The sequence below is a fragment of the Macrobrachium rosenbergii genome, chromosome 15 (genome assembly GCF_040412425.1).
Source record: "Macrobrachium rosenbergii isolate ZJJX-2024 chromosome 15, ASM4041242v1, whole genome shotgun sequence".
Lineage (NCBI taxonomy): Eukaryota > Metazoa > Arthropoda > Malacostraca > Decapoda > Palaemonidae > Macrobrachium > Macrobrachium rosenbergii.
This window is the reverse complement of record NC_089755.1, coordinates 52,713,329-52,731,187: the sequence shown is the minus strand read 5'-3', so window position 1 is coordinate 52,731,187 and position 17,859 is coordinate 52,713,329. Positions and strand designations below refer to the sequence as shown.

The window sequence follows — 17,859 nt, the reverse complement described above, 5'->3', positions numbered from 1 at the left end:
GTTCGTTGTTCTTGTCGTCGCATGCAGTCTCTGGTAAAATGCGACGACGGTTCTTGCTGAGTGTTGTCAGGTTACCCGTCCGGCTTTTGATGTGTGAATAGGAAAAGAACTAAGTTTGCTAGTAGTAAGCTGTCGGAGTTTTGTTTGCTCAAGGCTGATGAGTACGCGCCAGAGAGAGAGAGAGAGATTGTGGTGGTGGTGATGAAGAAACACGTATGACAGTAAGAGTAATATTCTGGGTGATGAAGATTTACGTGAATTAGAGACAGACAAAATGTTTAGCTAGTTGGTGAACACGTCATTCAGGAGAGTAATTTAGCCTGGCACTAAGAAATTTCCTGATTTAAGAGAGAGAGAGAGAGAGAGAGAGAGCGGTCCTGGCCGGGCAGAGAAAGTGAGCCAGTCATGCTTATAACACACATGATAAAGTGAATTGACGTCTTATTTTTTTAAACTCCTGCATCATTGTTTAAAAGTTGCAAAATTTTTCCCTGTTGGTCTGGTCCGGTCTGTCTCGGCTGAGATGACGTGCACCATTTTTTTTTTTTTTTTTTTTTTTGCTGCGTGCATGATAATACAAGTCCTTTATGTAACATGCTTGGTGGTATGTTGCAGTTTCGTCATGGTGGGCGCCTCTGCTTATAAATGACAAAACATGCACATGTGTGTGTGTGATTGTTCGTATGCATTAAAAAGATTTTTTTTGTACTTTTTTAGCCATGCGTTTCTCCATCTGCCTCTTGGGGAGCTGGCTAACCCCCCGCCCTTTATCTCTCATTTTATATTTATTGTCCACTTAGCTAAATCACAGAATGATTTCACACTGTCTCTATTCATGGTTTGTTCCAGAACAGTAATTGTTGAATCAAGTGTAGACTGATTTCAGTTGTTAATGAAAGAGTTGTATAGACCTCGTGACTAAATCATACTGGGTTTGAACTTGGTCCATATGATATTTGATCACTAACAGTAAGTTCAGAATCAAAGTAAACTTTAGTTTAGCGAGTGAGGTGTCCCGGCTTGATGGCTGCGTATAACTGATTTTGAAAGGACTCTCACAATTTTCGTTCCAGAACATTAAGTTCGTAACCACCTTGAATATTAACTGCAAACTTTCCTCAAGGGTACTTGTCCATTCACCTGCCATTTCAGGGCGGTGGGTGGAGAGCCAACAAACGCAGTGACCTCAGACTGTGTCCGTGAGATTGATTGACCAGCTCTGTGGCTAAACCGATTTGAAATTGCAGAGTCCATTGCATAACTTCAGTTTTTGTTTGTTAGTTTTTTTAAGTTAAAATGTATAAATAAATTTTGAAATTTAGAAATTTCGGTTATAAAGCCAAGAACTGGGACTTTCAGCCCTTCATCGCTTAAGACATATTAAAAAAAAAAAAGTTAAAGTCCTCCTAGGCCTCTTTAGGCTCATAGGGCAGGCGCTGATCTCCTGTTTCTTAGGCCGACAGCCAGTTGGGGGACAGGTCAAAGAGGGAATTAGAGTGGTTGTACAGAAAGATGAGGAGGTGTAGAAAATAATTGGGATGAAGCACAAGTAAATAAATGTGAGACTAGGAGAAACCCTCACAGTAGCACAAAGGGTTAATAGTTAGAATCTGGCCAGCAAGATGGAAGAAGGGAAGAGGGAATGGATGCTGTTAACACCCTCTGGTAATGCCTACAGTGCCCCGCGTGAGGTGCACTGACGACAGTACCTGTCCCATGATGGTATATTTACTAGCCATGCTGATCTATCCACACGCCATGCATTCCAGAGCGATAACTTGAAAATCGGTGTACACAGGAACTTCGGAATTTTTTTCAGGTATGATTTGCTGGACCTTATAAAAAGTATGCCTTAGTTTAACCAGACCACTGAGCTGGTTAACAGCTCTCCTAGGGCTGGCCCGAAGGATTAGATTTAGTTTCCGTGGCTAAGAACCAACTGGTTACCTAGCAACGGGACCTACAGCTTATTGTGGAATCCGAACCACATTATGACGAGGAATGAATTTCTATCACCAGAAATAAATTCCTGTAATTCTTCGTTGGCCGTGCTAGCCGAGAGCTCTACCCACCCCTCCAGTGAAGAACTTATAGCTTGAGAATCTGCACGTAATGACTCCGGATTTTGTGGCTGATCCGAACTAGCAGGCCAAAGAATGTCGGGTTTTGAGCAAGTACTCAGGATGTGTTTTTCGTGTAAGCTCGGATGTTGATACCTGTTTCCTTTGTGTACATATTTTGTTTGTTAAGCAATGCTTCAGTGGGTTTATATCCTGCGTTTCGGTTTGACGTGTTCTTGTGGTATTTTACTCCAAGTCGCTAAGAGTCGCTCATGTCACATATCCTGTTGTTGCGCTAGAGTGCCCTCGTAAATATACATTGTTAGTTTTTAGTTTTCTGTAAAAGAAAACTGTCGTGCCGGCTTTGTCTGTCCGTCCGCACTTTTTCTGTCCGCCCTCAGATCTGAAAAACTACTGAGGCTAGAGGGCTGCAAATTGGTATGTTGATCATCCACCCTCCAATCATCAAGCATGCCAAATTGCAGCCCTCTACCGTCAATAGTTTTTATTTTATTCAAGGCTAAAGTTTGCCATGATCGTGCTTCTGGCAGCGATATAGGATAGGCCACCACCGGGCCGTGGTTAAAGTTTCAAAGGCCGCGGCTCATACAGCATTATACCAAGACCACCGAAAGATAGGTCTGTTTTCGGTGGCCTTGATTATACGCTGTAACGGCTGTACAGAAAACTCGATTATTTTTTACTTGTTTTCTCTTGCGCTCGAGGGCACTTAGTAGGATCCGGTTTCCCTTGATTATTAAAAGACTTGTTTTAATTTTGAATCGCTCAGTACGTGGGCATATAAATGGGCCATTTGTCATTCTTGTCGTGTGGAGCTTCTCCCACAGACATTATCATTAATTGGGTAAAAAAAAAACTTTAAAGAATCGTAGGAGGGATTTTGCCAAGAGCTATTCTTGTCTACCGGAAACTGCTAAAAATGTAAATGTCGCCGTCAGTTTTATTTACTCTGTCAGTGTTTCGAATTCTTTCAGTTATCCTTACCAGTTCACCATTATTTCAGGCTATACTGGAGAACACATTTATTTCAGTCAGTAGTGGTGAAGGCCAGCCTGAGGGCACACATTTTCATATCACATCAGTCGTAGACAGTAATTTTATTTAGATAAAAGTCAGAGCACGTTTCACTTCATTGCTTGCAAGAATTGTGTGGATCAAAGCAGGAGACTTAATTTTTGAAGTTACATCGGCTATTCTTGGCCACAGTACACGTAAGGGTTAATCCCGAATGGGAGTAGTGTCGTCAGTGTACTTCACCCGGGTCACTGTAGGCATTACTGAAGGCTCTTTGCAGCGTCCCTTCGGCCCCTAGCTGCAACCCCGTTCAGTCTTTTTACTATACCTTCGTTCATATTCTCTCTCTTCCATTTTCCTTTCCACCCTCTCCTAATAATTGTTTCAACATGATTTTCAGCGCTGAATGGCCTCATAGGTCCAAGCGCCTGCTTCTGGCTTAAATTTTATAATTCCACTTGAGGGCTAAGTCACATGTTGGCTAAGTCACATGTTGGGCGAGTCACTGGTTCCTTCTAGTATTACGTCAGTCCTTGAACGGATGTCTAGAATTTCAGGATATGGCTATAAATTGCACATTAGTTTTCAGGGGCTAATGGGATATTATTCTGCGGCTATTATTATCATATCCGTGAACGAGAATCTCAGATATGAGAACGGGGACATTTTGCGAATTGTTTTTCAGCCATCATTCTGGGTGTTAACATACCCTGCTCAGCGACGGGAATTCGCTTGGATGAAGACGTGAGGATTGCGGTGTGAACTCAGACTGGTTACCCAACTGTAGTTATTTTTGTGTGTGATTACATAATGTCTACCGTTTTGTCTTTGTTGGTTTTCATTTCACCTGTCGGCGCCTGCGGTTGCGCTGGTGTAAATAAGGTTTATCGCGAGTATATCATTTTTCTTGTGTGTGTGGAGTAATGTCGCCTTATCGGGGTTGGATTTCTTAGCTCGGAGAGGAAAGTATTGTCAGTCACGGCAACACTGTTTTGCTCTATTGTGTGCCAGTCCCATTGTGTGTGAATAAAAACTCTGATGAAAATTCATTTTCAAACATTGTGTCATTTTATTGTCAGGTTGTGTACACACACATATATATATAAATTATATGCATGTGTGTATGTACTGTATATATATATATATATATATATATATATATATATATATATATATATATATATATATATATATATATATATATATATATATATATAAACAGATATATAATAGACGACCATTAAAACTCCTTATGACCGTAATGAGTCATTGGCTTTTATTGGTTACTGCAACGCTTGAAGTGGTTTCATTCTCTGTCAGTCGCATCCTCGGGTTCAGCGATCCCGTCTACCATATGAAAGTATTTAGCTACGTATCCCCTTCAGTCGGTTCCTTCTGAACTACGCGTACTCTACTTTCTGAGTGAACACCGCCTTTGCCATCCTGTATCTAATGTGTTGTTTGCTTGTTTGCTGAGCTGCTCTCTCTCTCTCTCTCTCTCTCTCTCTCTCTCTCTCTCTCTCTCTCTCTCTCTCTCTCCATAGCATCTAGTCCAAAGGTTCACTCGTATCAACAGCGCTGTCGTGACGAAAGGCTTATTTTTCTTACGGTCTTTGGGAACTTGCTGCCCCCGATTCTTCCTTCGTCAATAGATGGTTGACATTGTTCTTTTCTCAGAGGGTCGCTTGGTACACTGTAAGGAGGCGCCGTGGTACTTGGTACTGTTTTTTTTTTTTTTTTTTTACGGTGCAATTAAGGTTGAATCTGGTGGAACTGAATCTGTGTTATTTGTTTTTAGTGAGATGTTTTTATATTTACCGATAGCGGTGTTTTCGACATGATTATTTATTAGTGCTTTTGGTGATTGTCTTTTGACTTTTCTCTCTCTCTCTCTCTCTCTCTCTCTCTCTCTCTCTCTCTCTCTCTATTCTCTCTCGTCTTTATTTTCTTAGCTTGAGCGTAAACTGAGCAGTGCGACAGCTGGGAATGTAACCGGAGCGTATCCTCTCTTTTTATTTTATTTTCCTTTCATTACTCAGTCCCATTCCCACACGATTCTCCACTGCCCCATTCTTAGCTTATCTTTCACATTCTCTCCCTCATTCTCATCTCCTCTCCACGTCATTCTCAACTCATTTTCACTTTTTTTTTTTCATGGCATTCCATTTCCTCATTCTCACCTCTCCTCCACATCTCTATTTCGGATCGTCCCTCATTTTATTTCAGCTCATATTTCCACCCTCATTCTCATCTCATCCTTTTTCATTTCCAACTCGTCTCTTCGTTCTCATTCTAAACTCAAAATCATTATGTTCATATCATTGAGTTTTTAGGTTATCTTCACTTCCTTATTCTCCTTTCGAACCAGTATTATCTCCTCATCCTCTCCACCTCCTCATTCTTTGCCCAAGATCCTCACTCTTACTCCAGTTCCTTACTCGTAGACCAGAATCCCGATTCTCACATTACATCGTCAGTATCTTTTTAAATCCAGTTACACTGTAGGCGTCATTCATTGATACAGGTTTTAATCATTAGTTCTTGACTGATTTTATGATATTTATTATTTTCACGTCGTTATCATGTGACCTAACTTTGATAAACCGATTAGTATGTTTTTCATATTTCATATTTGAACAGGGAAGGTTAATTGTGATGAGACACTGCTGTAAGTAGACAATCAGCACGACTGTAGTGTCTTAATATGATGATTGACTGAGTGGATAACAGAACCTGGCAGCGCTGCGAGTATGATAATCGACCCCACAGTCTTATATATAAATAACTATGAACTTGAATGCAGTTGAAATATGTTTGTTCGTTTCATTTTTTTCCCCATGATGGAGAACCAGCCTTCGATATTTTATATTACAGGATTTCCTTTGGCGTTTTTCGTTATCAGCATCGTTATCGCAGTCATCCTGTGTGTTTGCCCTTGAAATAGTTCTGAGGTCAATAACCCTTTCGGGAACTCACCGAATTATACCTCGTGAACCATAGAATTGAACATTTTCTCGAGTGTTTTTTTTTTTATCTGTCATAATATCTTTACGCAGTAAGGAGCGCACCGTACCCGTTCCCAAGTTTACGAATACATCAGAGAGAGAGAGAGAGAGAGAGAGAGAGAGAGAGAGAGAGAGAGAGAGCGTTCTCTTCTAACTGTAAAATGATGCTTCTCTTCACTCCAAAGGCGTATATTTTCAAAACAGCAAAAAATGTATGTACAAATAAAAAAAGAGAAAGATTTTCTTTCTAGGAAAAAAGTTCCCGTAATCGGATATCATGCTTTAAAAAAAAAAAAATCCCTGTACTAAAAAACTTTTATATAGGTTCACGAATTTGTCCGTTTCTTCCTCATGGAAAAAATACTTATATGTTCGGAAATTCATTTTCGCTAGTTGAAAAAATTCCCAAAATGAGTTTCTTTTGAGTACTTTAGGTCTGCATTTTTTTTTTTTTTTTTTTTTTTTTTTTTTTTTGCATACAGCTGTTCATCCGAAAACCTCTATTCATTGCAGGAGCTCTCGGGTCTTGCTGTGACCCTTTAGCGGTCACAAAAGACCCTTATAAATCTGTGGCAAGTTTCCTGATCGATTGTTTGAAAGGCAGGGACGTTGATTCTACTCTCAATTTAACGTTGTTGCACTGTAGGCATCACTTAAGGTTCTTTGCAGCGTGCCTTCGGCCCCTAGCTGCAACCCCTTTCAGTCCTCAACTTTACCTCCTTTCATATTCTCTTTCTTCCATCTTACTTTCCACCCTCTCCTAGCAACTGAATCATAGTGCAACTGCGAGGTTTTCCTCCTGTTACAACTTTCAAACTTTTACTGTCCATATCCGTTTCAGTGCTGAATGACCTCATTGGTCCTAGTGCTTGGCCTCTGGCCTAAATTCTATATTCAGTTCAATTCAACATGAGTTAATAACACTTCTTTTGTTTGTTCCAAACGTATTTGTTACTACAGACCATTTTTTTTTTATGCCGAAGGCACTTTTCTCTTCACCAAGGAACGACACGAGAAATATTCTCCTTTTCAAATAAACAGAAATATTGACTTGTTCAGATATGAACTTGATCAGACCAAAATTGTTATGTGAAGAAAAAATTTCTTTGAGAGGTTGAATTAAAAAAAACTTTTCTTAAGTTTAGACCTAGAGAGATAAAACTTTTTATAAGTTCTGCTTTTAAACCAGCAGTCGAGTTGGATTGAAAGACTACCTTTTCTGATAGTTCTGAAAGCGATTCAGAAAATTTGACATTGCTTACGTAACTAGTTGCTGTCTCCTTGTACTACCTAACTTTAAAAAGAGTATTTTTGGGGGGGGTGTTTGTTTCATGCACACAGTCACCGTATTTTGTTTTGTTACGTGTTTTGCATGAACAGAGGTACTTGACCTCGAGTGAAATTACGGATTGTGTTTAATTTATACTGAAGAAATTGATTTTTTACGTCGTACAGTAACCTTAAAAAGATAAATTTGATTACAAAGAATAATGAAGATATATGCTGGTATATTAAACACACAAATATATATATATATATATATATATATATATATATATATATATATGTATGTATAATACATACATACATACATATATATATATATATATATATATATATATATATATATATATATATATGTGTGTGTGTGTGTATAATATATATGTGTGTGTGTGTGTGTGTGTGTACAGAATTGCCTTACCAGTTCAGTCATTTTTGGAGAACCAATCGCGTCAGTTGCATTTTATAAGCCCTCCTTCGCTGTACGACATTACTGATAACTATGTTATTTGCCATAAGTGAAACCAATGTGAATGCAAGAAAGTATTGTTGGTGTGTTGCTATTGTAGTTTCCTTCATTGCAAATAGATAAGATTATGGGGTCGGATGATATTTTATATATACAGATTACTGAATAGCTCCCAACGAATTCGAGTCTGTACGTACAACAGACACAACTTGTGTAGACGATGATTTCTCATGCTTCATTTTGCATGACGTCAGGTTTGAAAAGCTACCTTCTCCAATACTTTTTCGCACAATGAGACTTAGGCAGATCTAATGTGCTATTTCATCGTTGACGTAGACTTCTGTCAACTCCTGTTGGAAAGAGCAGCAGGTCTATAATTCAGTGTAGTAATCTTGGTTTTCAGTTCTGCCAAAGAAAGTTACAAAGTGAATGATTTCGTCACTGAAGTTGGTATCTATGTCGGAAGGATAATGGCGAATCAACGAATCGCGGCGAAAGATTAAGTAATCTCCTGTCCATGGTCATGATCTCAGACGGACTGTCAACCACGTTTCCCCAGTTTCTCAGTCATTTTTAGATTGACCTTTCGAAAGTTCTCCTTTCCGGGTATTTCTGTCACTTCACTAGAGCTCTGGTCAGGCTGTTTTTGCTGATGTAGATGTAAATGTCAGGCTCACACAGCTTTCTCCTCTTTTTCCGTGTTCTTCAAAATTCTTAAACTCTGAGCGTAATGTAATGACAATAATCTTTTAAGAGAACTCAAGAACTACATTCTTCAGGGCGAGAACACCACATTCCCGTGCTTTGCATGACGTTAAATCTCTGGAGAGTAGTGTCTCCTTAGTATTATGAAGATTCCAGCTTTTGTATTGCAAAAAAGTCACTTGATATACATATACATACATGCACACGCAAACAAACAAACAAACAAACATATATATATATATATATATATATATATATATATATATATATATATATATATATATATATATATATTATGTATATGTATGTGTGTGTGTGTGTCTGTTTGTATATGTGTATGTATATGTATGTATGTTTGTATGTATTAAAAATATTAATTCAAGTTAGATGTTTAGATGTTTAGTAACTGCTTCAGCGGGAAAGGATACGTTTTGTCTTGTTCACATTTGTCTGATAACATCCAAAACCTCTGATTTCAAATCAAAAGGGAAATGAAAAGTTCCTTAACGCGTTCTATCCTTTGGAATACAAAATAAAAAAGAAAGAATTCCTTAGTATTTAAATTCTCTGTTTTCCTCCTAATGAAAAGAACTTCCCGATACTGTAACTTAAGTACGAGATGGTTTGACTCTCTTCACACGCTGAGCATCGAGTGACAACTTTCCCGATGCACGCGATGTCATCGAATTCCATTCTCTGACCCGTTGGGCACGCGACCTTGCAGTGTGACTTTTCTTTAATACTTTGATTAGGATATGTGCCTTGTGCTTGATCTTTCTGGGGGCTCCGTGGATTTGTATAAGTACCAAATAAGCAGTTGTTTTTGACGGCCATTGAGGCCATCTGGATGTCATTGGGCGTAGAGACTTCGATCACCATGAACTTTGCTTTAATCTCGATAGGTTTTGATGGGCATAGTTGCCATGTATTCTATAGATTTTGACAACCTTAGATGCCATGAACCACCTGATTCTGATGGGCATAGGTGTCAGAGGCTCCGCAGATATTAGTGTGAAGTTGTAGTTTTTTGAGATAATTGTAGTCACGCATGAAGTTCCCACAACAGATCTTTTTTCTCTCGTTTCGTGGGAATCTAGGTCGTTTTTTTTTTTTTTTTTGATTCCTGTAAATCCACCGCGTCATTCATTTTGCTAAGAATCTTCATTCTGACGATTGTATTTAGAATCCGTTGTTTTCATTGGGGATGTGCACACGTCAACATGAAACTTGAGAAACGTCCATTAATTTGAAGAACAAGCTTTCACAATAAAGAGAGAAAAAAGAAGAGGGAGCAGTATAAGAAAACATCTGGTAGAGTAGCAGTGACAAAATTAAATTAAATAAGACAATCATGTTGTTCCTTCTCTCGGTATTCACCTGTTAAGACTTTTTTTGTGTTACATCGTTTTTTGTCATTGTTTTGTGGCTTCGTTGCAGATGTCTATCATATTTCTTTTGAGAATTAATCGGAACTCTTCTCACAGCATTCGAATATTCACATTGTATTTTTTTTTTTTTTTTTTTGTCATGCTTATCTTACCTTCTCGAATCTCTGTAGAGTATGTTCGTTCCTCAAGTTCATTTAACTCGTACTTTCTTTTCTTCACGTTTCGTCGTCATAACCCACATTTTGATTTTTTACCCAAACGAATACTACGTCATTTTTCCTCTTTGGTAACCTTTTTATCATGTTTGTTTCAGCCTCCTTATCATGTTTCTTGCGTACGTAACTTTTTTAAAACCACAGTATCCTGACACTCTTTAGAAACCAGTCGCCCTCTGACATTTACGATAATTTAGTTTTCCAGTTTTTCTTTACGTCAGGTTTTCCACATTTTTTCCTCTTAAGCAAGTCACCACAGATTATGTAGCTTCTCCTCGTATTTCTTCTTTTCTTTTGTTCTTTCCTCACCTAATATTCTCTCATAGTTTCCTCTTCCAGTCAGTTTTCGCTAGTTCTTTCCTGGAAGTTGCTGTGCTGGTTTTATATCGACTGTTTTCTCTTTTCCTCGAAAATCTTTTTTCAAAGTTTTCTTCTTCTTTTATCGCGTTTCCTTGGGGGAAGGGATTCTTTCTTTTTTTTTTCCATAGAATCTCCAGTAATTTTATTTATTCATATACTTCCGGGAATCGTTTTCAACCTGCAGCCAGCAGTGGTAGTTTATTTTTTTAATGAATGTTTTTCATTTGGGGCTATTTTCCTATATTTTTTTCTTTTACTGAATCTCCGGAGTTGGTTCCTCCTTCGAGTTGACTTTATACACCATTTGAGAGATCAAAGAAGAGTTCAAAGCATGGGGGCCGACGCCCCCCTTCGTGAATAGAAGAAATGGGACATTTTGGATAGTGCTTTTATATATATATTTTATATATATATATATATATATATATATATATATATATATATATATATATATATATATATATATATATATAATTCTTCTTCTTCTTCATTTACTCAACTACTCGTCCAAAATCCCACTTTTATCATGATTCGTCCAAAACCTTTTTCAATTATTACCAAGGAGGCTATTTTTGGATTCAGTTTTGCTTGTTGCTTTGTGAGCATGATTATGCAAAACGGTGTATGGATCGGAATGCTTTAGGGGGACTTTTCCGAAAATTTGATCAAATTTGGCTTCGTAATTTCTCAGCTTCGGTGGAGGTTTACAGTCTCTTTACGTGTTCTCATGTAACCTGTCTTTCACTTTACATTTTCATGCTCCTTCCTAACTATAACTTTCTCTGGGTGATACTTTTTATTATGAGTCTTAGTAGAAGTATTTCTCGTATTCGTAACGTGTCCACATTCTTGTAGATCATCCTGAGATGCCACCGACTTGTTAAGCCAGCCTCCACAGAACAGATTAATTCATCACAGGATAAACTGAGGCTCCACAGAATAAACCTAAGGGTCCACAGAGAAGGATTAAAACGCCAGAGGACAAACATGAACCTTCACAGAATAGACTATATACATCTCCAAAGAATAGGTTAAGCTGTCATAGGATAAAACTAAACTTCACAGAACGAACTAAGCATCTACAGAATAGACTTTAGTGTCTACAGAGTAAGCTAAGCAACCTCAGATTAAGTAGCCACAGTCTCCATCAAGTAGATTAAGACCCCACAAAATAAAACTAAACTTCATAGAGTTGATTAAGCCTCTCCAGAGGAAAGCAGTTTGGAAGGACAGGAAAATAAGATAATGTTCCCATTTGCCTCCTTTCGTCACCATAGATTAAGAGTCGAACATCTACTGGGATTTTCGATTATCCAAGTTGCGTTTGATCCTTTTAATTTTTATTCCGAGTGGATATGGCCCACTTTACTTTAGCCTTTATTGGGAACAAGACAGAAGCAGTCACCCGGCTGTATGAGAGAGCAGTTCAGCAGTCACCCGGCTTTGAGAGCAGTTCAGAGTCACCCGGCTGTATGAGAGAGCAGTTCAGCAGTCACCCGGCTGTATGAGAGAGAGCAGTTCAGCAGTCACCCGGCTGTATGAGAGAGAGCAGTTCAGCAGTCACCCGGCTGTATGAGAGAGAGCAGTTCAGCAGTCACCCGGCTGTATGAGAGAGAGAGAGCAGTTCAGCAGTCACCCGGCTGTATGAGAGAGAGCAGTTCAGCAGTCACCCGGCTGTATGAGAGAGAGCAGTTCAGCAGTCACCCGGCTGTATGAGAGAGAGAAGTTCAGCAGTCACCCGGCTGTATGAGAGAGAGCAGTTCAGCAGTCACCCGGCTGAGAGAGCAGTTCAGCAGTCACTCTGCTGTATGAGAGAGAGCAGTTCAGCAGTCACCCGGCTGTATGAGAGAGCAGTTCAGCAGTCACCCGGCTGTATGAGAGAGAGCAGTTCAGCAGTCACCCGGCTGTATGAGAGAGCAGTTCAGCAGTCACCCGGCTGTATGAGAGAGAGCAGTTCAGCAGTCACCCGGCTGTATGAGAGAGAGCAGTTCAGCAGTCACCCGGCTGTATGAGAGAGAGCAGTTCAGCAGTCACCCGGCTGTATGAGAGAGAGCAGTTCAGCAGTCACCCGGCTGTATGAGAGAGAGCAGTTCAGCAATGAGAGAGAGCAGTTCAGCAGTCACCCGGCTGTATGAGAGAGAGCAGTTCAGCAGTCACCCGGCTGTATGAGAGAGAGCAGTTCAGCAGTCACTCTGCTGTATGAAAGAGTGCAGTTCAGAAATGCGAAAGCGGAAGAAAACAGGTGAAACCGAATAATAGAGAAGTAAAGAAGAATTGAAGCAAACACTTACTGACATTGACACTCGAGTCTCTGGTTTAGCTTATGCTGTCTTATGACACCTTACCGAAGGCTAAGGTGTTAATGGGAATAAGAACCTGGAATGACAGCAAGACGCCGGCCATCCATCCGACATCTGAAACTTCAGCGACTGGGTGGTATCAACGCTCGGAAGGCTTATTTATTTGCTTATTTATTAATGGTAAATCCGTCTGACAAGGCGAGAAAAGTAGAAAAAATGCGATCTGATATGTGAAGGTATCAGTCCTATGTTTATTATTATGATGATTCATAATACACATTACACCATTCTTAATGTTTTAGATTGTTAAACTCCCATGTAACCTTCAGACTGAATATATCGCGCTTTTGGCTTAGAGAGAGAGAGAGAGAGAGAGAGAGAGAGAGAGAGAGAGAGAGAGAGAGAGCTGATTTATCAAATATTATCACTTGAATTTAACTGTTGGAAGCTAGGATATGTATGCGAAGCATGATTGTGCATATTAACAGAAATTTATTTTCTCGTTTCCTTTGCTTTCACATCGTTTTGTATTGGAAAGTATAATTATAATCGTATTAAACGTCATTATACTGAAATTGCGAATAAATACGTTTTGAATGAGTATTGGTTCACAATAGCGTAGATTAGTTTTTAGGATCTTAATGTTTCCGAAACGGAATTTACGGAGCCACAGTAAAGTATTATATTATATTGCGTCCAAGCCTTCTTGCATGTGTGAAACGTGATTTATTAATTTTTTTATTTGGTTATTTACGGGTTTCGTTATTTGACCAAAAATTCCACATGCAGTTTTAAAAGAGCGTTTGCGTATGAGGTCAGAAAGTTTCTGATAAAGATAGAGCGATTTTCGAGGTGTTTTGTGAGCCACTGAAAACATCAGTCTGTTTTGAACGCTCGGTCCAGTGGTACCGGTTGCATTTCCCCGAGACGCAACCGAGTACCGAGACCTTTCCCTGAAAAAAGCGGGACGCCTTATCTTAAAAACTAACCATAGGATTTTCTTGAAAACAATCTCGTTATGTTTCCCGCACCCTATATGAATGCTGCTTTGATTCTCATCTAATCCAACTTAACCTAGGGGCGTGGTAAAAGAAACTGGGGGTGGTGCAATACTAGTATACATCTCTGGAATTTGCTTACCGGTTCTCTTGCGTCATTCCAGACGTTTTATGTACAGCAGTTAGAATGAGCTTATTTACATTTATTTACTAAATCATATTTTAGATTACCAGGGGAGTGGGACGACGGCCGATCTAATGTGTGCCCTAAAGAAGTCAAGGCTGGGCACTGGGAATATTTAGCCGAATCGTACCAAAAGGCATTCACACCTCAGTAGTGAAAAACATTTTAACTGTGCTAAACTTTGCGGAAAAAAATTGCTGTTTGCATTGTATATTAAATAAGATGAAAACGATCGCGTGAACAATTTTAAATGGCGATTATGCTGCATTGTCAGTTGTCCACAGTAACTGAGTCCGCTGTCGGACAGGCGGCAGCAGCTGCCGCTTCAATACACTAAAGTTAATGGCAGTGCCTTGACTCAACTAGATGGGCTTGAATTCGGGGTATGATATATGTGGTGACCACCAGTTTGGCGTCGGACAAATTATTGCCTCCGACAAGAGGGTAGTTAGTGGTTTTGATGCGGTTTGTATGTTTGCCTGCGTAGCTGCGGGGCTACGTAAAAAATTTGTGCGTTGATTTTTACGAAGATTTCACAATAGGCTAGCCTGGTGAATGTTAACAACGAATGATTAGATTTTGGGAGAGATAAGAATGTTACGTAACGGTTGGGGAGACGGGCTGGTTGGTGGGAGTTGGGTCTCTCTCTCTCTCTCTCTCTCTCTCTCTCTCTCTCTCTCTCTCTCTCTCTCTCTCTCATAGCTTTAACAAAACATTTAAGGTGCAGCCATTGTTCGTTAGAAAGTAAGGAAAATGTTGCCATCAAGTGCTTGGAAATTACAAGAGCGATGATGAAGATAGTTACAAGACATTTATCAAGACATGTACTTAATTAAGACTTGTACTCAACTAGACATGCACTTAATTGCTTGAAAACATTCTGTTCATGCCCGGGCCTGGGTACTTAACAATGCAGTCGTTCCTTCACCAGAACAAAGGCTTCTGCCACGCCATTTGTTTTAGAAGAGACAAACGATCCTTTCAACTGGTAGTCGTTATTTAGCAGAAGCGACGTGGGTCCATTTATCTGGCGGCGCCTTAATGGGTTAGCTTATTTGTCTTCGGTAGAGGAAGTCTGTCAGCTCATTATTGTTATTGTTTCATCATTATTTGTCCCTTAATATTCACAGCATTACATTACTTATTGGAAATGTTGGCACAGTCAGGTGAAACAAGCCAGAACTGGACCATTAACCTGGTAGTCAAGGTTTTTGAGAATAGTTGCATATGTGAAAATAGAAAATAGAAATCCAGGGAAGATTGGAAACAGTAAATGCTGAAGAAAATATCAAAGATACCAATAACGAATGATCAGACGTCTAAAAGTAGCAAAATGCAAGAGAACAAGGCGCCGTGAGGTAGCTAACTTTTGTTCTTTACTAATTAATCATCGAAGATTCCGTTGAGATATCATTGATAGCTTTGTCAGAAGTAGTCGTTTGCGGGCTTTCGAATTCACCTACTTGCAATTTTTAAGTATGGAAAGGGGTTTAAGTTGGACGGCTGAGTCATCCAGTTTTTTTTCTGTAAAGATTTTTTCGAAAAAAAATTGACACATTGGGAAAACTCTAATAAGAATGATAACAGCATGACTTTGTATGTAATGAACCGGGTATAGCTACTATCATTCGTGTGGCATTTGTAAACTTTTTATCTTTATAGGATAAAATTTGTAGATTTTTTCTTTCCCGTACATTTCAAAGCTTGTTTACTTTATAAAGCACATTTTAAGGCTTGTTGTATAGAGCAATTTATAAATCTTTCTTCCTTTACTGGGTACGACGTGAGAAGTCTCTTTTTTACCAAGGACATTTAATCTTTTTTTCAGAGCACGTTGTAAGGTTTTACCTTTACGGCGCATTTAACGGCTAACATTTAAAACCCTTTTGCGCCACAGAGCAAATTATCAAAAGCTTATCCTTTTCAGAACATTTTGAGAGCATTTTTCCTTCATGAAGCAAATTTAAAGCCTTTTTTCCCCTTACTGAACTCTATTCTAAAGCCATTTTCCCTTTTACAAAAAGCAAACTTAAACATTTCTCTCCCCTTTACAAAACACAATTTTAAATCCATGTTTCCATTTTACAAAGAAGTGTAACGCCTTTTTTTTACCATTACCAAACAGGATTTTTGAAACCATTTTTTTTAAATCGTTACAGAGCCATCCTTTTGGGTTCCCGAGGGATAGACCTGCCTCACATTTCCACCCGGCTGGACGACCTCGTGACAGCCAAGACTCTGCAGCCTCTGGAAGCCGTTGCGGACACCGACATCGCGGCCTTCCTCAGGAACGAGAGGGAAAATGCCATCATTACGGCCGTCGAGGATTCCAAAAGAAGGGTGACTTTTCTGTTGTAGTTTTGTTGTTTTTGTTTTATGCTGTTGCATATATAAAAGTATTATTATTGTTTCCTTATCGTTTTTAACTCTGTACATAAATATTTTTAACACTGCTGTGGCTTTTAATTCTCGATATTATAGCTTCGTTACAGGGTCGCCTTGTTTCATTATTATTATTATTATTATTATTATGGAAGTAACAAAAACCATTAACATGGTAAAAATGCGTAGACGGAAGCGAACTGTTGTAAAATGTGAAGTTTAAAGTAACTTCTTTTGTTCATGTACCTTTGCAAGTGTATGTCTCCTTACGGACTTGTAATCATGCATGAATACGGACTTGTAATCATGCATGAAAGTCATTATAGTTTGTCGGGTTCCAAAGTGAGATCGAGTTAATTGGGTTCGTTCGTGTGAGCCAGTTAATTATCAGTTATAGTTTCCACTGTGCTTCTCCAGACTAATTAAAATTTCAGTATCTCACTAGTATCCTGTTTCGACATACAGCTGATTGACCTTGCTTGTGCCCATTTATCGGTGCGAAGTTTTTCCAACTGTTTTTCCCGTTGAGACAGTCATATTTATCGTCACTGCATAACACCCTGAGAGCAGCTTAATCAGCAGTGTTAATATATTAGTTTAAAACAAATGCCAGGATGGTATAGAATTTGTATGCAATGCCCCTATTAAGATTTCCTAGACAGGTATTCTCAGTCTTCCTGTAAGTGTTTGTAAATGTGGTAAATTTTTTATACGATAGATAATTTTATTTTTAAATGGCTATGTCATAGGTATGTACCAAAATTCGTAGATGAAAAGGTGTTTTACGTAAGTTGTCAAAGCAAAATTTTTTTTTTATCTTTTTCGAGATAATAGAAAATACAAGCTTTCTATTTTGGCAGTTGTGTGCATATTAGGGTTTAACTATTGTGTTTGTTATATCAGAAACAGGTCTAAATTAGTATGTTATATCAGAAACAGGTCTAAATTAGTATGGTACCCATGCTCATGTTAAGGAAGTAAAATATAATGTACCAAAAGAATTTTTTTACCGAAAAGAAAATTGATGTTGATTTGTCATTCATACATGAAACCGAAGAAATCTATGTTAAAAGATATGTGTACTTATACTGTGTTTTATTTTGTTGCATGCAAAGTTTTGTCACATATATGCATAGTTAAAAATACTGTATCTCATATGAAAATGCAATGGCCTTGTATTGAAAGTAATGGTTGTACTTGATAGAAAAAATAGCCATTTTACATAACCTTTAACATACTGAAAATACAATATCCCTTTACTGACTTTTTTATTTTTCTTGGAAGACATGTGAAGAAGTTGATAAGCTCTACTGGAAGCAACAGCAAGCCGAATGGGAACAGAGAAAACAGCACCTCCTTTCAGCCTTCACACACACAGGAACAGATCTCCTGAATATCACTGTTCAGCAACAGGTATGGTGGAACTTTATATATGTGTCGCTGTTACCTCTGACAAGTAGGCCATGTTGTTAGTTTA

At 38.7% G+C, this 17,859-nt stretch overlaps 1 protein-coding gene across 1 annotated transcript in view; it reads left to right on the top strand.

Moving 5' to 3' along the window:
- Positions 1-17,859, top strand: part of LOC136846722 (nuclear pore complex protein Nup93-like) — a 342,318-nt gene that overhangs the window by 307,676 nt on the left and 16,783 nt on the right. Inside the window, exons 3-4 of the mRNA XM_067117837.1 lie at positions 16,160-16,340; positions 17,667-17,795. Of these exons, the coding sequence (XP_066973938.1) occupies positions 16,160-16,340; positions 17,667-17,795 (310 nt within the window). The remainder of the gene's footprint in view (positions 1-16,159; positions 16,341-17,666; positions 17,796-17,859) is intronic.